This window comes from Scyliorhinus torazame, chromosome 11 (genome assembly GCF_047496885.1).
Source record: "Scyliorhinus torazame isolate Kashiwa2021f chromosome 11, sScyTor2.1, whole genome shotgun sequence".
NCBI classification, from domain to species: domain Eukaryota; kingdom Metazoa; phylum Chordata; class Chondrichthyes; order Carcharhiniformes; family Scyliorhinidae; genus Scyliorhinus; species Scyliorhinus torazame.
This window is the reverse complement of record NC_092717.1, coordinates 247215135-247239885: the sequence shown is the minus strand read 5'-3', so window position 1 is coordinate 247239885 and position 24751 is coordinate 247215135. Positions and strand designations below refer to the sequence as shown.

Genomic DNA, 24751 nt, shown 5'->3' with positions numbered 1-24751 from the left:
TTGACAAATACATGATGGACAGTGAGAGCCTTTTTCCTCGGATGGTGATGTCTAGCATGAGGGGACATAGCTTTAAATTGAGGGGTGATAGATATAGGACAGATGTCAGAGGTAGGTTCTTTACTCAGAGAGTAGTAAGGGCGTGGAATGCCCTGCCTGCAACAGTAGTGGACTCGCCAACACTAAGGGCATTCAAATGGTCATTGGATAGACATATGGACGATAAGGGAATAGTGTAGATGGGCTTTAGAGTGGTTTCACAGGTCGGTGCAACATCGAGGGCCGAAGGGCCTGTACTGCGCTGTAATGTTCTATGTTCTATGATTAGGATGGGAATAGAGGGATACGGACCCAGGAAGTATAGAAGAATTTAGTTTAGACGGGCGGCATGGTCGGCACAGGCTTGGAGGGCCGAAGGGCCTGTTCCTGTGCTGTACTTTTCTTTGTTCTTTTGTTCTTTGTAGTTGTGTGTTTTATTTCCTTTCTAACTTTTGGATAAATTGCAAATTCAACAATTGAAATGATAACACAGGTATAAATCAAGGTGTCAATCATCGATGCCTTCCAGTTATGTGAGATATATCAGTGCAGTTTCCATCTGATGAGAGTCTTTAATTCTCTTACTTTAGTTGATAATTCAGTGGAAGCCCCATACTCCAAAAGAAATTTCACAACTGTATCATTTCCTTGTTGGGCAGCAAAGTATAACGCTGTGGAACCTGACTGGGGATAAAGAAAGCACATTTATTCACTCAGCAAAAAACTGCTACCATTCTCAATCTTTTATCAGGTTTTAATTAAGTTAATTGTAATGATTTCAATCAGTTTGAATTGTTGTTGTTCTTCCTAATTGTTAACGTTTCTTTCTTCCCACACTGACAGATGAGATTTTAAGTGAATACTTTGCTCATTGAGTGTTCACTCAGGAGAATGATGGTGTTGGCATAGAAATCAGAGAGGCGCATTGCGATTTGCTTGAATGACTTAACATTGAGAGGGGGGAGTATGAACAGTTTTAAAAGGCCGAGAAGTGGATAAATTCCTGGATCCAGATGAGATGTATCCCAAATTGCTGTGGGAGGCGAGGGAGGAGATTGCAGCCGCTCTGAGAAATATTTTTCAATCTTCTCTGGCCACAGGAGAGGAGCCGGAGGACTGAGGACTATTGATGTGGAGCCATTATTCACGAAGGGAAGTAAGGACAAACCAGGAAATTAGACACCAGTGAGTTTAACTTCAGTAGTAGGGAAACGGCTGGAAACAATTCTGAGGGACAGAATTCATCTCCACTTGGAGAGGCAAGGATAAATCAAGGATAGTCCACACGGCTTTGTCAAAGGGAGATCATTGGCGCGACTTAACCACCTGATTGTGCCTGGCACGGATCTGGACGTGTTGGTTAAGCAGTGGGAAAAGCCAAAATCGAGATTCACGCCAGGCTCAATTCAGTTTGTCATCCAATCGGCCTGCTCCCAATGGCGAATTCCAGGTCTTGCCCAAATATGGCGAGTCTACCATTGACCCCAATTTGCATTAATTTCCATCTCATTAGCGAGATTCAAGTCGAATCTAACTGCTTCTTGGGAATGAACCGGTTCCCCAGCGGGAAATCATGCGGGCGTCGTTTAGCACTCCTTTTTAAAAACATGAAGCTGGCGCAGTGGCTGCTGAGGGGGACTGAGGAGGTGAGGAGCCTCCTCAGTTTTCCGGCATGCAGCTCAAGGCCACTGGAGCTGTCCAGTGTTTGGTGGGGGTGGGGTGGGGGGACCCTCAGGGGGGGTTGGGCTTGGTCAGGGGGTGGAAGCGTTCCAGGTTAGGTGTCAGGAGGGGGGGGGGGGGGCGGGGGGGGGGGGACGTTGAGGGGCTTTTTGTCTGTGGGGCTTTCAAGCCATCTTTAAATATTGTGGCATGACAGGGGTAACTAAAAACACTTTCACAGCAGAGCCCCGATCTTGGTTATATGCTGAAGGTCACTTTAACTCACTTTAACTGTGAGCATCCTCTAGTTTCACATCTGAAGGCTATTGTTAATAAGTGTTATGGCACCCTGGGCTAGTGCGCAGTCAATTCCTGCCTCACAGGCCCCGGGGTCACAACACAAGTGAATTAACCAATAATTCTTATAAAATACCCCAAATCTTTGACCCTTGGCTGTCTAATAATTATAATCACCATGTTTGTAAATGTAAATGGGCGGCACGGTAGCACAGTGGTTAGCACTGCTGCCTCACAGCTCCAGGGACCCAAGTTCAATTCCAGCCTCGGGTGACTGTGCGGAGTTTGCACGTTCTCCCCGTGTCTGCGTGGGTTTCCTCCGGGTGCTCCAGTTTCTTCCCACAGTCCAAAGACGTGCAGGTTAAATAGATTGGCCAAGCTAAAATACCCCTTAGTGTTCAACGGTTAGAGGCAGCACGGTAACACAGTGGTCAGCACTGTTGCTTCACGGAGCCAATGTCCCAGGTTCGATTCCTGGCTTGGGTCACTGTCTGTGTGGAGTCTACACGTTCTCCCTGTGGCTGCATGGGTTTCCTCTGGGTGCTCCGGTTTCCTCCCGAAAGGCGTGTGTGGTATTATAAGTATTACGGTACCTGATAGGCTAAAGCACCATTGGTGGAAACTGTATGCTTTCTATTGGTTAGTGTATGATAGCTCCGCCCTGATAGGTGGGGTATAAGAACCCGTGCCGCCCCAGCAGCCCTCATTCTGCACCTGAGCTGCTGGCGGAAACATCTAGCTTATTAAAGCCTTCAGTTGGACAACAACCTCGCTGTAGTGGTCATTGATCAAGCATCAATTTAATAAGCTAGTTTTTTTTAAGAAGAAAGCATGGAGCTCCAAATCAAGCCGGAGTGTCTGCAACTTAGCCCCCACGCGGCGAACTCAGCGGCAATCTTTAAGCACTGGCTGGCGTGCTTTAAAGGGTATCTCGGGACGGCCGAAAACGCACCCACGGGAGAGCGTTCAGTTGGACTACAACCTCGCTTTAGTGGTCATTGATCGTGCATCAGCGTGCTGTCAGGTGAATTGGACATTCTGAAATCTCCCTCCGTGTACCCGAACAGGCGCCGGAATGTGGCAGCGAGGGGATTTTCACAGTAACTTCATTGCAGTGTTAATGTAAGCCTACTTGTGACAATAAAGATTATGAGGTGGGGTTACTGGGTTATGGGGACAGGGTGAAGGGTTAGGTAGGATGCTCTTCCAAGGGCCGTTATAGACTTAATGGGCCAAATGGCCTCCTTGCGCACTGTAAATTCTATGATTCTATAAACACTATTAGTTTATTTCTAACAAGAACTATAATGAAATATGCAGCAAATACAACTGATTAACTTTTACCTTATACCTTATTCCAACTTTTAACGTGCCCCACCCTCCCCTCTCCACCCTGTGCCCTGGCGTGGCGGGGGGAACCTGCTGGAATTCTTAACTCTTGAGAAGGTTAAGTTTGAACTGAGGGGAAGGATGGAGAGGTTCTACAAATCATGGGCGTTATTCAATGTGCACTTTCAAGAATTGGATTACATCAAACATTGGTGGGGGGTTGGGAGGGTTGGGGGAGGGGGACTGTGTGATAATGGTGACTATGGGTGATTCCTGATTCCTTTTTCTTATTTGTTTATGTTAACATTTGGGCAGCTGTTTGGGGGTTTGGTGGGAGGATGGGATTGTTGTTGACATTGTATTCGTTAGTGCTTATTGTTTATTGGTGGTGGCTGTAAATCTGGGAAAATGTGAAAAAGGAGAATAAAAATATTAATTAATTTTTTTAAAAAACGTGCCCCACCCTGTACACAGACACAAGACAGACAAACACAGAGGGGTGGAAAGTGGTAAAATCATAAGTGAAAAGAAAAAGAGTTTTTGTTCCAGGTGATGGTTTTATGGCATACCTTTCTTCACAGCAAACTTGCAGGTTAAAGTTTCTGTTTTGAAGCCGGTAATGTCTACTCTGCAGATTCATTCATTCAATTTCCCTGTAGTTTAGAAATGCAGTACTCACAGTCTTCTCGGGAGGCACCTTACTTTTGTTTAAGCTTTGCTTTCAGTTCGTGGTTTGTGTTCAGGCCTCCATGGTTTCAGGAATACAGCACCCACAAGCTTTCTGGAGAGAGAGGTAGCACTCTCAGCTAGCTTCTGGAGGGTTGCCAGAATCAAAACTGAAACCTTGGGACACTGAAAAGCATCCCAGTGGGATAGGATCCAGTCACCACCTGTGGCCTTTTGGGATAATTCATTTGGCCACCAGCCAATCGATCAAACCGAATCGCAGCCCCATCTCGCTCACTGGTGCCAAAAAGTCTGCACCTCCTGTTTTTAAGCCACGAGTGATCTCTCCTGTAACCGCTGGGTTCTTTGCTTGAATTAAAGATACAGACTGCTTGCCTTAAAGTGACATGTCCAATAATCATCCATGGTTTAAAATAATAACAGCAAAATAAAAGAAAGGAGAAATGAAGGAAGAAACAAGAAGGACCCTTACATAAGGATATGGCGTTGTTGTGGTGACAGCACTTAACAGCTCATTCTCAGGTTTATCCCGTACCAGCCTCCCTGAACAGGTGTCGGAATGTGGCGACTAGGGGCTTTTTACAGTAACTTCATTGAAGCCTACTTGTGACAATAAGCGATTTTCATTTTTTCATTTTTCATTATTCTCCATTTCTGTTGAGGAACCTGCGAGGAGTGATGCTGTGTGGCTTTTTTCTGTGAAAAGTAGCTAATATAGCTTGGTATTGGTACCAATATGGACCAGTGATGTTTCCTTGTTGTTTAATGATTATTGTGATGTGTGGACTGTTATGTAGTTGATTTTCAAATCTTTCTGTTAACCGCTTCATAAACAAAATATTCTCAAATGGATTCTCATGGGTACGTGTGCCATGTCTCAGACGATGATTAGTGCATCGCATTTCAGTCAAACTTTGAAGCTAAACAGTTTTCCTGACCTGTAGCAGCGTCAGTACTATAGAGGCAGCAGCCAACAATCAAACACTGGGCTTCAGCACTGGGGACATCCTTGCAACAAAAGGGTGAGTGTGTGAATCAGGGGAGGGCACTGGGGAAGCCTTGGGAGATTTGAGTGGAGGCCCTTTGTCAGTCTCTCTCCTTCTCCCATTCTTTATAGGTACCAAAATGGATGGTGGTTTTGGTCCCGCAGAGGATGGCCTCGCATTGCTGTTGGTAGCTCAGGTCAGATGACACACCCTGAAGACCGGGCCGCCCATCAGGCCAAGGAGGGGTTGTCAGGGCTATAGGCCCCAGAAACAGCATATGGGCGCGAGAAACAGGATAAATTCAATCCAGCCAATTACCATCCTATCAGTCTACTCTCCATCATGGAGTCAATGGCAATCGGGGGAAAAGTCTCTTCTGGTTGGAGTCATACCTGACACAGAAGAAGATAGTTGTGGTGTTTGGAGGTCAATCATCGCAGTTCCAGGATATCACTGCAGGAGTTCCTCAGGGTCGTGTCCCAGGCCCAACCATCTTCAGCTGCTTCATCTTAATGTCAGAAATGGGGACGTTCGCAGATGACTGCACAATGTTCAGCACCAATTGCGACTCCTCAGATAATGGAGCAGTCCAAGTCCAAATGCAGCAAGACCTGGACAATATCCAGGCTTGGGCTGACATGTGGCAAGTTACATTCGCACCACACAAGTGCCAGACAACGGCCATCTCTTTTTGGTCTCCTTATCTGAAGATGTACGTTTTTGCTATGGAGGGAGTGCAGCGAAAGTTTACCAGGCTGATTCCTGGGATGGCGGGACTGTCATATGAGGAGAGACTAAGTCAGTTAGCATTATATTCATTGGCGTTTAGAAGAGTGAGAGAGGATGTTAAACTTATAAAATTCTAACAGGAGACAGCATAGATTCAGAAAGAATGTTCCCGATGGTGGGGGTGTCCAGAACTAGGGGTCATAGTTTAAGGATAAGGGGTAAACCTTTTAGGACTGAGGTGAGGAGAAATTTCTTCACCCAGAGAGTGGCGAATCTGTGGAATTCACCCCCACAGAAAGTAGTTGAGACCAAAACTTTTGTGTAATTTCAAGAAGGAATTAGATCCAGCCCTTGGGGCTAAAGGGATCAAGGGATATGGGAGGAAGGCGGGATCAAGGTATTGAACTTGATGATCAGCCACGATCAATATGAATGGCGGAGCGGGCTCGAAGGGCCGAATGATCTCCTTCTGCTTCTATTTTCAATGTTTGTATGATTAATCACTTGGGTAAAGAGGACAAGAACTCCTGAAGCGCCAGACCCAGCCCAAAGCAACAAGTGAATGGAAGTTGCTCTGAAGTCGCTCTACGTTCTGAATCGACCGACTGCAAGTTTTCCTCAAAGTCCCTTCTCGGCATAGCCGTGTTTTCACTCCAGACCATCTTGCACTCAGTGTACACAGAATCTGGGGGTGTGGCTTGTGGCATCTCTCTGGTGGAATGGGCCAGATACAGCCATCTATAAAGGGCATCTTGATCTGTGTTTGAAATAAACTTCTCCCAACAGGCATTGAAGACCCCCCACAAGTTTAAAAACGACCCCACACCATCACACAAGCAACTGGGCAGACCCCCCCCCTTCCCACCCCCTCTCCCCCCACCCCCCGAGCATCAGGGAATCACACACCCCACCCCACAAGCACTGGGCGATCCCCCCATAACACAAAAGCATTTGGGCAACCCCCTCCCTGCCCCCACAAGCATCAGGGTAACCCCCCATGAGCATCTAGGCAACAACATCCCCACCACCCCCACATGCATCTGGGCAAAACCCTACAAGCACGGAGGTGGCTCTCCCACCGCAGAAGGATCTGGGTGACCCCCCCCCCCCACCCCCACAAGGATCTGGGCAACGCATCCCCCTATCCCTCAATTTTCCCCCTGAGCCTGTCCGCTCCCCCTTCCCCCCTCTCCCGTGCTCCTGTGGGCTCCCCTCTCTCTTCCCCCCTATTTTCCACCCATGCAGAGTTTTCTCCCCCCCCCCCCCCCCCCCCCCCCCCCCCCACTACTGCCAGGTACTCTTTCCCCTTTGGGAGTTGTGCTGTGGCAGATGAGACAAATGGGTCCCGTGCAAATAGTCTCTCCTTTTCTTTTTTTACCGATGAGATTAGAGTTCTGGTTCACTGCTGGTGTTGTGGCCTTCCCAGCCCGTGCACAAACATGTAAGCATCTGCCAGTGCGGTGAAGCAGTACTCCCTACCCTGGAACGTCACCCGGGGTACAACACTCCGAACCGCACATTGTCTTGTAAAGGGCCACCTGGCGCTAGGCCAAGTCTACCCCAGTGTCCTGATACAAACGGATTGAGTGTCCCTCCCACTTACAGGACCATGTGTGCCTTGCCCAATTCAGGATCCTTTCCCGGTCTTGGTACCCAATGCAGTTTCGTGATGATGGACTCCAACAAGTTGGCACGCCATCTGTGCCATGCACTCCGAAGGGTGTCTGCCCCCGATAACCTGCGGTTGCCCAGAATGAGGAGGTTTTTGTGGCACAACCAGTTCTCTTGGTCTTCGACCTTCCCCCTTTAGCGTCGCTTGTGGTGCCACCAACCTTTCCATCCCTGGATTTAGCGATCTACTTTTGAACTAAAAGTGCCTAATGACAGGTTTCCAGGAGGAGTGACACCTTTTGTGCGTCCGCTCAGCACATCCCTGTCACTGGAAGTCTTTCAGAATTCATCTATTTGATTGTATTTTGCGTGTGTGTGTTTTTTGGTTAGGCCAGCATATATTATTATATTTTCAAATTTGATACTGTGTTATTAATTTTGGTGTTTATTGAAGAAACTTGGGCAGTGAGTTAGCTTAACCACTTCCTTACCTTGCAGGTCAGCTGTTCGGGAGAGAGAGGGAGCCAGGACCTTGGAAACAGCGCGGGAGTTTCAAAAAGCGCGGGAGCTGCGAGGCAGAGGGGACAGTTTAAAAGGGCGCGCTGTGGGTGAGGTCAGCTGTTCGGGAGAGAGAGGGAGCCAGGACCTTGGAAACAGCGCGGGAGTTTCAAAAAGCGCGGGAGCTGCGAGGCAGAGGGGACAGTTTAAAAGGGCGCGCTGTGGGTGAGGTCAGCTGTTCGGGAGAGAGAGGGAGCCAGGACCTTGGAAACAGCGCGTGAGTTTCAAAAAGCGCGGGAGCTGCGAGGCAGAGGGGACAGTTTAAAAGGGCGCGCTGTGGGTGAGGTAAGTACTGCTTAACCACTTCCTTACCTTGCAGGTCAGCTGTTCGGGAGAGAGAGGGAGCCAGGACCTTGGAAACAGCGCGGGAGTTTCAAAAAGCGCGGGAGCTGCGAGGCAGAGGGGACAGTTTAAAAGGGCGCGCTGTGGGTGAGGTAAGTACTGCTTAACCACTTCCTTACCTTGCAGGTCAGCTGTTTGGGAGAGAGATCAGTTTTGGGAGCAGGCCTATTGGCTGACTGTAAATCAGGAAGGATACAAAGGGTGTGGCTGAAGTGCCTTTAGAAACAGAGTGCTGAAGGCAAACAGAGTGTATCTGAGTTTGGGTAAGGCTGAGTTCGGGTAAGAGGGGAGTGACAAAAAAAAAAAAAAAATCAAGTTAATTAAGTAAAGTAATTAACTAGTTAAGGGAATTTGGTGCTCACCTGAAGGAGGTGCAGAGAAGCAGACCTGTGAGGGAGTCTCTGGAGCAATTGCATCACAGCCAGCAGGTAAGTGATTGGCTTGTAACTGGTAAGTGATTTCTCTCTCTTTGACTTTCTCCTAGCTGTGTAGTGTAGTTCAAACTTAACTTCAGGTTTAAGTCATGGCAGGAGAGCTCAGACCCGTGTCATGCTCCTCTTGTGAGATGTGGCAAGTCAGGGACCCTTCTGGTGTCCCTGACTCCTTCATCTGCAAGAAGTGTGTCCAACTGCAGCTCCTGTTAGACCGCTTGACGGCTCTGGAGCTGCGGATGGACTCACTTTGGAGCATCCGCGATGCTGAGGAAGTTGTGGAAAGCACATTCAGTGAGTTGGTCACACCGCAGATTAAAATTACTGAGGCAGATAGGGAAAGGGTGACCAACAGACAGAGGAAGAGTAGGAAGGCAGTGCAGGGATCCCCTGCGGTCATCTCCCTCCAAAACAGATTTACCGTTTTGGAAACTGTTGGGGGAGATGGCTCACCAGGGGAAGGTGGCAGCAGCCAGGTTCATGGCACCATGGCTGGCTCTGCTGCACAGAAGGGCGGGAAAAAGAGTGGCAGAGCTATAGTGATAGGGGATTCAATTGTAAGGGGAATAGACAGGCGTTTCTGCGGACGCAAACGAGAATCCAGGTTGGTATGTTGCCTCCCTGGTGCAAGGGTCAAGGATGTCTCGGAGCGCCTGCAGGGCATTCTGGAGGGGGAGGGTGAACAGCCAGCTGTCGTGGTGCATATAGGCACCAACGATATAGGTAAAAAACGGGATGAGGTCCTACAAGCTGCATTTAGGGAGTTAGGAGTTAAACTAAAAAGTAGGACCTCAAAGGTAGTAATCTCAGGATTGCTACCAGTGCCACGTGATAGTCAGAGTAGGAATGACAGGATAGCTAGGATGAATACGTGGCTTGAGAGATGGTGCAAGAGGGAGGGTTTCAAATTCCTGGGACATTGGGACCGGTTCTGGGGGAGGTGGGACCTGTACAAATCGGACGGTCTGCATCTGGGTGGGACCGGAACCAATGTTCTCGGGGGGGTGTTTGCTAGTGCAGTTGGGGAGGGTTTAAACTAATGTGCCAGGGGGATGGGAACCGATGTAGGAAGTCAGTGGGGACAGAAACAAAAGGCAGGAAGGGAGAGTGTGTAAAGCATGACCAGAGAAAGCAGGGCAGAGAGCAAGGAAGGTCTACATTAAACTGCATTTATTTCAATGCAAGGGGCCTGACGGGCAAAGCGGATGAACTCAGGGCATGGACGGGCACATGGGACTGGGATATTATAGCTATGACTGAAACATGGCTAAGGGAGGGGCAGGACTGGCAGCTCAACGTTCCGCGGTACAGATGCTATAGAAAGGATAGAACAGGAGGTAAGAGAGGAGGGGGAGTGGCGTTTTTGATTAGGGAGAACATCACGGCAGTACTTAGAGGGGATATATCCGAGGGTTCGCCCACTGAGTCTATATGGGTGGAACTGAAAAATAAGAAGGGAGAGATCACCTTGGTAGGACTGTACTACAGGCCCCCAAATAGTCAGCGGGAAATTGAGGAGCAAATATGTAAGGAGATTACAGATAGCTGCAAGAATAATAGGGTGGTAGTAGTAGGGGATTTTAACTTTCCCAACATTGACTGGGACAGCCATAGCATTAGGGGCTTGGATGGAGGGAAATTTGTTGAATGTATTCAGGAGGAATTTCTCATTCAGTATGTGGATGGACCGACTAGAGAGGGGGCAAAACTTGACCTCGTCTTGGGAAATAAGGAAGGGCAAGTGATAGAAGTGCTAGTGAGGGATCACTTTGGGACAAGTGACCATAATTCCATTAGTTTTAAGATAGCTATGGAGAATGATAGGTCTGGCCCAAGAGTTAAAATTCTTAATTGGGGCTAGGCCAATTTTGATGGTATCAGACAGGAACTTGCAGAGGTAGATTGGGGGAGACTATTGGCAGACAAAGGGACGGCTGGTAAATGGGAGGCTTTTAAAAATGTGTTAACCAGGGTGCAGGGTAAGCACATTCCCTTTAGAGTGAAGGGCAAGGCTGGTAGAAGTAGGGAACCCTGGATGACTCGAGATATTGAGACTCTGGTCAAAAAGAAGAAGGAGGCATATGACGTACATAAGCAACTGGGATCAAGTGGATCCCTTGAAGAGTATAGAGATTGTCGAAATAGAGTTAAGAGGGAAATCAGGAGGGCAAAAAGGGGACATGAAATTGCTTTGGCAAATAATGCAAGGGAGAATCCAAAGAGATTCTACAGATACATAAAGGGGAAAAGAGTAACTAGGGACAGAGTAGGGCCTCTTAAGGATCAACAAGGGCATCTATGTGCAGAGCCACAAGAGTTGGGTGAGATCCTGAATGAATATTTCTCATCGGTATTCACGGTGGAGAAAGGCATGGATGTTAGGAAACTAAGGGAAATAAATAGTGATGTCTTGAGAAGTGTGCATATTACAGAGGAGGAGGTGCTGGAAGTCTTAAAGCGCATCAAGGTAGATAAATCCCCGGGACCTGATGAAATGTATCCCAGGATGTTGTGGGAGGCTAGGGAGGAAATTGCGGGTCCCCTAACCGAGATATTTGAATCATCGGCAGCCACAGGTGAGGTGCCTGAAGATTGGAGAGTGGCGAATGTTGTGCCCTTGTTTAAGAAGGGCAGCAGGGAAAAGCTTGGGAACTACAGACCGGTGAGCCTAACGTCTGTAGTAGGTAAGTTGCTAGAAGGTATTCTGAGAGACAGGATCTACAAGCATTTAGAGAGGCAAGGACTGATTCGGGGCAGTCAGCATGGCTTTGTGCGTGGAAAATCATGTCTCACAAATTTGATTGAGTTTTTTGAGGGAGTGACCAAGAAGGTAGATGAGGGTAGTGCAGTAGACGTTGTCTACATGGACTTTAGCAAAGCCTTTGACAAGGTACCGCATGGTAGGTTGTTGCAGAAGGTTAAAGCTCACGGGATCCAGGGTGAGGTTGCCAATTGGATTCAAAATTGGCTGGACGACAGAAGGCAGAGGGTGGTTGTAGAGGGTTGTTTTTCAAACTGGAGGCCTGTGACCAGTGGTGTGCCTCAGGGATCGGTGCTGGGTCCACTGTTATTTGTGATTTATATTAATGATTTGGATGAGAATTTAGGAGGCATGGTTAGTAAGTTTGCAGATGACACCAAGATTGGTGGCACAGTGGATAGTGAAGAAGGTTATCTAGGATTGCAACGGGATCTTGATCAATTAGGCCAGTGGGCCGACGAATGGCAGATGGAGTTTAATTTAGATAAATGTGAGGTGAAGCATTTTGGCAGATCGAATCAGGCCAGGACCTACTCAGTTAATGGTATGGCGTTGGGGAGAGTTATAGAACAAAGAGATCTAGGAGTACAGGTTCATAGCTCCTTGAAGGTGGAGTCGCAGGTGGACAGGGTGGTGAAGAAGGCATTCGGCATGCTTGGTTTCATTGGTCAGAACATTGAATATAGGAGTTGGGACGTCTTGTTGAAGTTGTACAAGACATTGGTACGGCCACACTTGGAATACTGTGTGCAGTTCTGGTCACCCTATTATAGAAAGGATATTATTAAACTAGAAAGAGTGCAGAAAAGATTTACTAGGATGTTGCCGGGACTTGATGGTTTGAGTTATAAGGAGAGGCTGGATAGACTGGGACTTTTTTCCCTGGAGCGTAGGAGGCTTAGGGGTGATCTTATAGAGGTCTATAAAATAATGAGGGGCATAGATAAGGTAGATAGTCAACATCTTTTCCCAAAGGTAGGGGAGTCTAAAACTAGAGGGCATAGGTTTAAGGTGAGAGGGGAGAGATTCAGAAGGGCCCAGAGGGGCAATTTCTTCACTCAGAGGGTAGTGAGTGTCTGGAATGGGCTGCCAGAGGTAGTAGTAGAAGCGGGTACAATTGTGTCTTTCAAAAAGCATTTAGATGGTTACATGGGTAAGATGGGTATAGAGGGTTATGGGCCAAGTGCGGGCAACTGGGACTAGCTTAATGGTAAAAAACTGGGCGGCATGGACTGGTTGGGCCGAAGGGCCTGTTTCCATGCTGTAAACTTCTATGATTCTATGATTCTATGAGTGGCCATTCTGAAATTAATAGGTATAGTGCAGATTTGGCTGCAGAGCTAGCTAGAGAAATATTTAAATATATGTGTGACCTGTGGAGTAGTGGAACTAGAGAGAGACAGTGCCCTCCTCCCATCCTGGTCCTAACAGTGGTACACAGTGGCTGCTGCTGATGGCCCACAGTGCCTGTTGGATGCTCAGTTATGAGCTCCTAGATCTGTTTGAAATGTATCCCATTTAGCATAGTTCCAGAGCTAGACAACACGCTGGAGAGTATCCTCAATCTGAAAGCAGGACTTTGTCTCCATAGGGATTATGCAATGGTTATTCCTATCAATACTGACATGCACAGATACATCTGCGGCAGGTGGATTGGTGAAGACAAGTCCAAGTGAATTTTTCCCTCTTGTTGGTTCCCTCACCACTTGTTGCAGACCCAGTCTAGCAGCCATGTCTGTTACCGCTCAGCCAGCCGGTCAGTTGTAGTGATGGTCACTGAAGTCCCATCCAGAGTACATGCTGCGCCCTTGCCACACTTGGTGCTTCTTCCAGTTGGTGTTCAACATTGTGGAGGACTGATTCATCAGCTGAATGGGGAAGGTCAGTGGTAATCAGCAGTGGGTTTCCTTGCCGATGTTTAACCTGATGCCATAAAACTCCATAGGGTCAGGAGACAATGTTAAGGACTCCCAGGGCAACTCCTTCCCATTTGTATACCACTGTGCCTCCACCCCTGGTGTATCTGTCCTGCCAGTGGGATGACGATGGTGATGTCGGGGACATTGCCTGTGAGGTATGATCCTGCGAATATGACAATGTCAGGCTGTTGCTTGACTAGAGTGTGGGACAGCTCTCCCAAATCCTTCAGTAAACCAAATGGTCTTTTACAATAATCAATGATTGTTTCATGGTTACCATTATTGAGAAGCATTTAATTCCAAATTTTATTAATTTATTCTGCCACGATGGGATTTGACCCATGTTCCCAAAGCATCAGTCTGGGTCTCTGGATTGCTAGTCCAGTGACATTACCACTATGCCACCACCTCCCAATAACATTACAGATCTATCGGGTGCTTATCTAGCTTCCCTTTAAATGCATCTAATATATTTTCTTCAATTGTTCCGTGTGGCAGGGAGTTTCACATTCATATCACTCTCTTGGTAAAGACATTTGTCCTGAATTCCACATTGGATTTATTTGTGACTACTGATGGCCTCTAGTTTTCATTCACACCAGAACAAAAAAAATTGGAAATATCTACTCTACGTCCACAGGATTCCCATAGTGTCGATGGAGGCCATTTGGCTCATCAAGTCTGCACCAACCCTCTGAAAGAGCATTCTACCTACGCCCACTCCCCCACCCTTAACCCCACCCAACCTGCACATCTCTGGACTGTGGGAGGAAACCGGAGCACCCGGAGGAAACCCGCACAGACACGGGGAGAACGTGCAGACTCCGCACAGTGACCTAATGTCGGAATCAAACCCATGTACCTGTGAGGCAGCAGTGCTAACCACTTAGCCACGTCTACTCTATCAAAACCTCTTCATGATTTTAAATATTTCTATTGTCAGCTCCCAGTCTTCCCATTTTGAGCCCAACAAAACAAATTAATGATTTATCTATGGACACATCCTCCAACTTGTAGAACGTTTCCTGGGTGAATAGTCCCCAGTTCACATACACCCATGATGTGGCGATGCCGGCGTTGGACTGGGTTGAGCACAGTAAGAAGTCTTACAACACCAGGTTAAAGTCCAACAGGTTTGTTTCAAACACTAGCTTTCGGAGCGCTGCTCCTTCCTCAGGTGAATGAAGAGGTTCCAGAAACATATATATAGACAAAGTCAAAGATGCCAGACAATGCTTAGAATGTGAGCATTTGCAGGTAATTAAGTCTTTACAGATCCAGATGAATACTCAACTCCCACCATCTGGCCTGGGCTTGTGAAATCCTACCAACTGTCCTGGCTTGAGACAATTCACACCTCTTTAACCTGGGGTTACCCCTATCTCTGGATCTGTAAAGACTTAATGACCTGCAAATGCTCGCATTCCAAGCATTGTCTGGCATCTTTGAATTTGTCTCTATATATGTTTCTGGAACATACCTCTTCATTCACCTGAGGAAGGAGCAGTGCTCCGAAAGCTAGTGTTGGACTTTAACCTGGTGTTGTAAGACTTCTTACTGCACATACACCCATGACAGTAACACTTGCTTTGCATTACCTCTCTTTGGATATTGATGTTTGCTCCTTGCAGAATCAGTTCCCGAACGCAATCCTTATGATTGCAGTAGGAAGCCACCATCAGAGCAGTGGTCCCAAGCTGCCAATAAGAAAACATTAATGATCATCAAGAATTGGGTAGCTGGTTGGGATATTTATTGAAATCACCAATGAATCGGATGGAATTAGCGGACAATGCATGCAGTTAGGAAAATACAGATGGTTTTCTAGTGAAAGCTTTGCTGTAACCCCTCCCACAATGGATTATGGGAAAGAGATATACTTGCTGTTGACATGCATTCATTGACCATACACTGTCTCTGCAGTCTGCATCCATTCGACCACTGTTTAAAAGCAGCCTCAAGAGAGTCACGTTTCCTTTTCGTGCAGTCCAGAATACGGCATTTGCAAGTGGCATTTCCCTCTGTTAGAAAAATACAAGTTCAGTTTCAGTACTGAAATACATCATCATCAAAACATGTAAGTGAATTAAAATGGTTCTTAAACATTGTGCAATTTTAAGTTGGAGCTGAGGAAATCACAGTTCAATTGACACTATTGCATCAACAGATCATTTGTGACAAGAATTCTGTATTCCAAATGTGTTTGTGGTTAAAACATGCCTGGTACTCCACTGAGGAGCCTATCCCTTAAAAGAAAGACCAGGAGGACCTTTCACAACTTCAGGACCTCCCAAAGCACTTCACAACAATGAAGTACTTTTGAAATATAGTCACTATTGAAATATTGGAAATGGGGCAGACAATTTGAACAAAGCAAACTCCCACAAACAGCAATATAAGAATGAGCAGATAATCTGCGTGTTAATTATGTTTATTGAGGGATAAACATTGGGCGGGACACCAAAGATCTTCCTCGCTCTTTTTCAAAATAGTGCTACGAATCTTCTATGTCCACCTGAGAGAGCAGGTGAGACAGACATTTCATGCAGTAAAAGGTGCTTCCCCAATCCCTGAGAAGATTACACAATGCAGCATCAACAAATTGCAGTTTATAAAGTCCTTTTAATATTGTATAATGGCCAAAGATTCTTCACAAGAATGTTATCAAGCAAAATTTGAGCCAGGACAGGTAATCAAAAGTTTAGAAACATAGAAAAAATAGGAGCAGGAGGAGGCCATTCGGCCCTTCAAGCCCACTCCACCATTCATTATGATCATTGCTGATCATCCAACTCAATAGCCTAATATCACTTTCCCCATATCCTTTGATCCTCTTCATCCGAAGTGCTATATCTAACTGCTTCTTGAAACCATACAATGTTTTGGACTCAACTACTTCCTGTGGTAATGAATTCCACAGGTCGACAACTCTCTGGGTTAAGAGATTTCTTCTCATTTCTGTCCTAAAGGGTTTAGCACAGGGCTAAATCGCTGGCTTTGAAAGCAGACCAAGGCAGACCAGCAGCACGGTTCAATTCCCGTACCAGCCTCCCCGAACAGGTGCTGGAATGTGGCAACTAGGGGCTTTTCACAGTAACTTCATTTGAAGCCTACTTGTGACAAAAAGCAATTTTCATTTCATTTCATTTCATAAATGGTCTGCCCCATATTCTCAGACTGTGACCCCTGGTTCTGGACACACCCACCATCAAGAAGCTTGATGAAAGATGTAAGTTTATCATAGAATCATAGAATTTACAGTGCAAAAGGAGGCCTTTTCAGTCCATCGAGTCTGCACTGGCCCTTGGAAAAAGCACCCTACCCAAGCCCACACCTCCACCCTATCCCCGTAACCTCACCCAACCTTTCTGAACACTAAGGGAAATTTAGCATGGCCAATCCACCTAACCTGCACATCTTTGGACTGTGGGAGGAAACTGGAGCACCCGGAGGAAATGTCATGCAGATAGGGGGAGAATGTTCAGACTCCGTACAGTGAATCGAACCTGGGACCCTGGAGCTGTGAAGCAACTGTGCTAACCACAGTGCTGCCCAAAGGAGCATTTTGAAGGAGGACAAAGAGGCAATAAGGAAAATGAATCACTGGAGGTGGTTTTACGGGCAGAATGTTGTTTGGGAGGCAGGGAAACTGTCAACAGGTATCGAAGCAATTCACCACTTAGGATTGTGATCAACGTTTTTGACAGGACCTCACTACGGTGCCACTATAAATTTACCAATGGCACCAAGAATGCCAAGGTAAAATTCTCCATCACATTTCTCATACCTTTGCATCAACACTATCAATCCTCTCCTTGCTCCCTTGACAGGGCTGTTCATAGATTATGAGGTTTATAAAATAGTTATGTTTCAGACCTTGGGCTGGATTCCCCTCCGGCGGAGAATCCAGCCCCGTGTTTTTAATTGATGGTAAAATGAAGGGGATCATGTGACCTGCTCTGAAGTCTGTCTGACAATAAGGCTGGGTGGTTTGAGTGTTAAAGATAAACAAGAGGGCACAGATTTAAAGTGATTTGCAAAAGAAGCAAATGTGATGTGAGTGAAATGTTTTTCACCCAGCGAGTGGTTCCAGTTTGGAATGCACTGCCTGGAAGTGTGGTGGAAGCCGGATCAATCGAGGCATTCAAAAAGGTATCAGATGATTATTTGAATAGAAAATGTGCGGGGAAAATTCAGGTGAATGGCACTAAGTCACAATGCTTTTTTGGCGATCCGGTGCAGGCACGATGGGCTAAATAGCCTCATTCTGCACCGTAACAATTCTGTGATAAAGGGAAGCCAGATTGTCTTACTGCGAATAAGCTGTTTGCACTTGGAAACAATGGCAGCAGCCTATATACTAACAGTGGATAGACTGAGTCTCCAAATTCACAGAAAAGCATCAAGAGCTGGGTATCACGATAGCACAGTGGTTGCGGCCAAAAACGAATTTGATGCCCTGTTGCAATTCTGCCTGCCTAGCCAGTCCAATCAGTTTCCTGCCAGCCCTGATGAGGTTCTCGCCCACAGCAAGCGAGAGTTTTCTAAAAGGCATTTACATTCATCTGGATGTAATTATCAGGCACCATGCCTGATTCACCGGCCTCTTGGGATGCTCCAGCTAAACGAGAAGCCAAAAAGCTTTGAACTGCATTGTTTACATTCAATTTCATGGTCCATTGCCTTTTACAAGCCTCTTAATTGATAGTTCCAGGCACTTTCAAAGGAAGGGTACCCTCGTTTATTTAGATAGCCCTGTTAGGGTCCATTAACTCTGAAATACTTCCTCTTTTGAGCAGGTGTTCTTTCTCACTGCAGTTTTTAAAAAAAAGGTTGCTGCTTTGTTCTGAAGAGATTCCTAGAAATCTGACTGCTGCCCCCACATCTGGTCACAATCTAGGTATCATCACCTAAATAGCTGCCTTGTAATGCTGCCATATCCTTTTGCTCTGTAAGCTTACATATCCCCTTTCCAGAAACATCCTCCCCCCGATTTAGTTTAAACCCCTCTCTTTTTCCTTTGTTATGTGGTTTGCAAGAACACTAGTCCGAGCACAGTTCAGATGCAGGCCATCTCAATGGTACAGCCCCCACTTTCCCCAGTACTGGTGCCAGTGCCCCAAGAACCAAAACCCACTTCTCCCATACCAGACTTTGAGCCATGTATTCATCTCTCTAATTTAATGTATCCAATGCCAATCTTCATGTGGTTCAGGTAATATCCAAAAATTATAATCTTGGATTAAATAATCTAAATGAAATAATCTGTTATTTAATTTAGTACCTTATTCCTCAAACTCTCCATGCTGAATCTCTTTCCTCAGTCTACCTATGTCATTTGTACCTACATAGACCATGACAACAGGATCCTCCTGCTCCCACTGCAAACTCATCTCCAGCTTGGAGCAAATTTCCCGAACCCTGGAATCGGGCAGGAAACACAGCCACCTGGACTCCAACTCTTTGCTGCAGAGATCAGTGTTAATCCTCCTCACTGTACTGTCCCCTACTACCACTAAACTCTGATGTGCTTCCCCCTACTTGAATGGATTCTTGTACCATGGTGCAATAGCCAGTCCACTCATCCACCCTGCAGCCCCCACTCTCATCCAAACAAGCTGAACCTCAAACCTGTTGGACAATTGCAGAGGCTGACACTCAAGCACTCCAGCGCTCTGGGTCCCCTTACCTGCCTCAACTGCAGTCACACACCCCTGCCCTTGATCGCTTTCCAAACCACAATACCCGATCCTAAAGGGTTTGACTGCCTCCTGGGACAAAGCATCCAGGTAATTCTCTCCCATCCTGATGTGTCGCAGTGTCTGCAGCTCAGCCTCCAGCTTAATGACTCTGAGCCGAGGTTTCTCGAACCGCAACCATCTACTGCAGACAGGTTTGCCCCGAATCACAAAGTTACCCAGGAACACCCACATGCTCAGCCTTGATACTTCACTTGTCCTGCCATCCTTAATGTGATTAAATAATTCCATAATTAAATTATTTACTTATTGTTCTTTTTATTGTTATGGGAGGGGCATTTACTGAACCCCAAAATGTATCATGGAGTTCAACCAACCTCTCCCTTTAATGTATTTGTTGCTTTTCCTAGCACACGGCTTGTTCCCTGTGGGATTTCAATTATTGACACGTGGGTTTTTAAACACAAAACACTGTTTATTCCATGAACTCAACTTAACATCTTAAATAAACATTGGATCTCTTAACACCCCTTACTTCAAAGATAACTCAGAAAATATTGCAACAGTAAATAATTCCTAAAAAATGTTCCTTCAAACTTCCAAGAGACTTAACACCTTTAAACAAAATCACATCAGATTAAAGGCTTTACTATTATGAGCTTAAATCATCCAAATGATCCAGAGATCGTCTTTCATGGCCGATATCACAGCAAATCCAGCTCACTGCAAACACACACTCCCCAAGCTATTTTTCTCCAAACTGCAGCTCTCTGGAAACATACAGACACACACAAGCTGCTTTTTAAAACTGCAGCTTCCTGGAAACACCCAGACACACACAAGCTCTTTTTCAAACTGCAAAACTAACCTGCAAAACTAAACTGCAAAATGACTGACCTAAAGCCCAGCTCCACCCACTCTCTGGCATCACTGTTTTCTTAAAGCTACATTGCTTAAACATCCATGTCTTAAAGGTACTCTCACATGACACCTCCCCCCAAGAAAAAAAAACCCATCAACTTCAAGATGGTTTCATTTTTCACTTTTGCACCATCCACTAAGAAATGTACACAGTAAACATACATTTTCATTTAAAGAAAACAACACACTCAAACAGGTATAATAATATAGTCCATTTTTCTTTGTTCTTCTTCCCCCAACCAAAATCCTTCTCGATTGACAGTCTCTTTGAACAAAGTCTCTCCACGATCCATCCATTCCTCTACTCCTCAGCATTTCTCTTTAGAATCAGATACTTTAGTTCAATCTGACCACAGAGTCCCTTGCAATTCTCCAATACAGGAGCATTGGTGATCACAGCTTTCAGGCAGTCAAATGCCTGTTGAAAGTCCGCTGTCCATTGGAATGTTTTAGGTTTCTTTAGCAAGTACATCAATGGAGTAATCACGCCACAAAACTTTCGCACAAAGGTTCGATCAAATTCATTCATGTTAAGAGATCGCATTGCCTCCCTTATTCTTGAGGGTATCGGAAATTCCTCAAGAAAAGTGATTTGGGCTTCTCCAAATTCACTTTCAGCGAGGTTCATCACCAAACCCGCCATCTGAAGAAGATTGAAGAACTCCATACAATGTTTTAAATGTTCTTTCCATGTCTGGAAGTTGGAAATAAAAGCAGATTGTCCCAGTTTCTCAATGCAATCCTTCAAACGTGGGATAGGATAAGAGTCCGTTCTCGTAACTGCATTCACCTTTCGATAGTCCACACACAACCGTTGGGTACTATCTGGTTTAGGTACCATCACTATGGGTGAGCTCCATTGGCTGCAACCCACTTCAATTATGCCATTTTAAGCATACTCTCAATCTCTTTGTTAACCTGTGCCAATTTTAAAGGGTTAAGTCTATATGGATGTTGTTTGATAGGAACAGCATTTCCTACATCTACATCATGTATAGCCATTTTAGTACTTCCCAATTTATCTCTACAAACTTGCCCATGTGATATCAATAACTCTTTCAGGTCAGTTCGTTTTTCCTCTGGAAGGTAACTTAACAATTCATCCCAATTTTTAAGAACATCCTCAATTTCCAATTTAATTTGAGGTATGTCAAATTCACAGTCATCTGGATTTGGTTCATCACTTTAGTTTGAATCATTAAAACCTCCTTTTTCTCACCTTCCCTTTCAAAGTAACTTTTAAGCATATTCACATGACACACTCGGTGAGTCTTCCTTCTATCTGGTGTTTACCACATAATTCACCTCACTTAATTTCCTTTCAATCTGATACGGTCCACAAAACCTAGCTTTTAAAGGCTCCCCTACCACTGGTAACAACACTAAAACTTTATCCCCACTGGCAAAACTACGAACTTTGGATTTCTTGTCCGCTACCCGTTTCATCACATTTTGTGCAACTTTCAAATGTTGTCTAGCCAATTCACCTACTCTATTTAATCATTCCCTAAAATTTGACACATAATCCAATAGTGTAATTTCCGATTTCTCACCCACCAATTTTTCCTTAATCAATTTAAGTGGTCCTCTTACCTCATGACCAAAAATTAGTTCAAAAGGTCTAAATCTGGAAGACTCATTAGGTGCATCCCGAATTGCAAACAATACGAATGGGATTCCTTTATCCTAATCCTCTGGATAATCTTGGCAATACGCCCTCAACATTGTCTGATGCCACCTTTCTAACGCTCCCTGCGATTCTGGATGGTACGCAGTTGATTTAAATTGTTTTATTCCTCAGCTATCCATAACTTCTTTGAATAACTTTGAAGTAAAATTCGTTCCTTGATCCAATTGAATTTCTGTGGATAGTCCATATCTAGTAAAGAATTTAAGTAACTCCTCCACAATCCTTTTAGTTATATATTATGTGCTGGAATGGCCTCTGGAAACCTAGTAGACACATCCATTATCGTCAAAAGATATTGATTCCCACTCTGTGTTTTAGGAAGCGGTCCTACACAATCAATTATGACCCTCGTAAAAGGTTCCTCAAATGTTGGAATGGGTATTAAGGGTGTTGGTTTTATCACTGCTTGAGGTTTCCCTATCACTTGACATGTGTGACATGATTGACAAAATTTAACTACATCTTTATGTAGTCCAGGCCAATAAAAATATTTCTGGATTTTAGCGTGAGTTTTCCTTATTCCCAAATGACCTCCCACTGATACCTCATGTGCAACTCGCAACACCTCCTTTCTATACCCTACCGGCAATACTACTTGATGAACTTCTGCCCACTTTCCATCCGCCTGCATATGTACAGGTCTCCATTTTCTCACCAAGACATAATTTTTACGGTCATAACACTCTGGTATACTGTCAGAATCCTCTTCCATATATGCTTTCTGATATATCCGTTTTATTTCTACATCTTTCTGTTGTAACTCCGGCCAATTTTCCTGAACTAAAAACATCCGCCTCATCCTCCACCTGTTCTTGTTCGTTTTCAACCATCTGATCAAAAATCGTTCTGATAATTGCACTTCAACTTCATCTTCACTCTTTGATTTCTCCTCTTGTCTTAACGTGTGACTTTGCGACCTTGTTACTACACAATCCGGAAAAATCCCAGGATATTGGTCCTCCAACACTTTAGTTGTCTGATTTTCCACTGGCTTATCAACCACAGTAGGCATCACTCCCACCTGCAATCCAGCTATATCATTACCCAAGATAAACTGTATTCCTGGACAAGATAGTTTATCTATTACTCCTACTACCACTTCACCACTCTTCACTGGACTTTCCAACCTTACTCCTCTCACCCTGAATTCCACATATCACCACCTTTTCTGGCAACAGTCTTCCCAAACTACATAATTCCTCATCTCTTACCATTAAAGATTGACTAGCCCCTTTACTGGGGGATTTTTGTAGACTTGGGGAGGGTATGGAGTTGTTATGGTGCTTTGTTGTTGGGTGTTTTTTGCTGGCTGAAGTTAGGGGTTGTGAATTGTACTGTTGGAGTTGTTTGTGGTGTGGAGGGTAGTTGTTCATTTTCCTCTATTTTTCTGTGTTAAAATGTGGTATGGGTGGGAATCTGATTGCCGATATACTGTTTATTTTTCTTTGATTTTACCCTGTGTGGGGGACACCCTGCTAGCTGTGAAGGTAGTTAACGGAAGCGGAGAAGGGAGGATATCTGCAGCTTGTTACTGTTGAGGTGAGTTTTTTTGAAAGGTAATGAGCCTCGGTTTTCTGTTTCTGTTTTGTTAAATGATTGGGGCACGAAGGGGGTGGAAGGGGTCTATTGTTCCTCTGGGGGTTGTTTGGTAACCGGGATGGGGTTGGGCTGGGAGTGGAGAGGGGGAGAGGCGGGGAGGGACAGACTGCTGATGGTGACGGTTTCTTCGTCTTTGCGCCGGTTTTCTGACGGGTATGATGGCCGTATTGGGTGGACCTAGGCTAGCGCAGGCTGAGGCATTGCTGGATTGTCTCACATGGTGGATATGGCTGACCCTGGATTGGAGGCGGAGGGGGTAAGAGGCCCCCTGTCCAGCTGATGTTATAACCTGAATGACGGTCACGGAAGTCTGGACCATTAGGTTCCCCATGGCCTCATCTGAATACGATCTTCCCAAAAGAGGGGACAGGGCCCGGGGAGCAGTGAGTGTAACTTGTTATTGTGTATTAAACCTTTTTGTTCCTTATCCAACATCGCTTCCAACATGGTAGCTTGCCTGGATCCTACACTGGCGATGAGGATTAATTGGAGTTGCAGTCGATGCCATTTCCTCTGAACTCAGCCCCTTCGCAAAGGCCTCAGGAGGCCTCAGGCCAGGCAACAGGTATGCCACATGTAGGGAAGTTAGAGACATTTGGTGCCAACACAGGTGATTGGAACCAGTAATCGAGCAGTATTTTTTCCATTTGAATGCAATCGTTGGAAACCAAAGATAAATGATTCTCCTCCTCACGGTTTGCGAGGACATCACATAGAACATCATAAAGAGCTTCAGCTACCCGGACGCACCTGATACATGGTCGTTCGCACAGCTGGTTATATCGGTGACCATACTGCATGTCATTTGGAAAAAGACATGCTTATTCCTACTCTTTGTTTTTTGCCTGTCAACCAGTTTCCTATCATCTCAAAATACTGCCCCTAGCCCGTGCACTTTAAGTTTACCCACTATCACTGACACTGGGAAGTCCTGCTCTCTCTCACCACTGTTCCTGTCCCTGCTCTGCACTTGTTGACTCTGGGAAGTTCTGTTTTGTTTCACCACTGTGTATATCCTCACTCCGGCCTCACTGGCACTGCTCTCGCTTACTCTAGGGGGTCCTGTTCTCTCTCACTGTTAATTATATCCCCATTCCAGGGTGGCACGGTGGCGCAGTGGTTAGCACTGCTGCCTCACAACACCGAGCACCCAGGTTCAATCCCGGCCCTGGGTCACTGGCCGTGTGGAGTTTGCACATTCTCCCCGTGCTTGTGTGGGTCTCACCCCCACAACCCAAAGATGTGCAGGGTAGGTGGATTGGCCGCGCTAAATTGCCTCTTAATTGGAATTTTAAAAAAGAATTTATATCCCCACTCTGTCTCGCTGACACTGGAAAGCTCCCCCTCTCTTTGCTGTTTGGGCAGCACAGTAGCACAGTAGTTAGCACTCTTGCTTCACACCTCCAGGGTCCCAGGTTCGATTACCAGCTTGGGTCACTGTCTGTGTGAAGTCTGCACGTTCTCCCCGTGCCTGCGTGGGTTTACTCCGGGTGC

The 24751-nt window shown here is 45.8% G+C and overlaps 1 protein-coding gene across 7 annotated transcripts in view; it reads right to left on the bottom strand.

The window, feature by feature from the left end:
- Nucleotides 1-24751, bottom strand: part of ankrd29 (ankyrin repeat domain 29) — a 127618-nt gene that overhangs the window by 88896 nt on the left and 13971 nt on the right. For 5 of the 7 annotated variants that reach the window (XM_072468525.1, XM_072468529.1, XM_072468530.1 and 2 more), the window contains exons 2-4: nucleotides 15229-15369; nucleotides 14947-15045; nucleotides 625-723 (exon numbers count right to left, since the gene is read on the bottom strand). In XM_072468525.1, the coding sequence (XP_072324626.1) occupies nucleotides 625-723; nucleotides 14947-15045; nucleotides 15229-15369 (339 nt within the window). The remainder of the gene's footprint in view (nucleotides 1-624; nucleotides 724-14946; nucleotides 15046-15228; nucleotides 15370-24751) is intronic. The other 2 variants (XM_072468527.1, XM_072468528.1) reach the window with 2 other exon arrangements.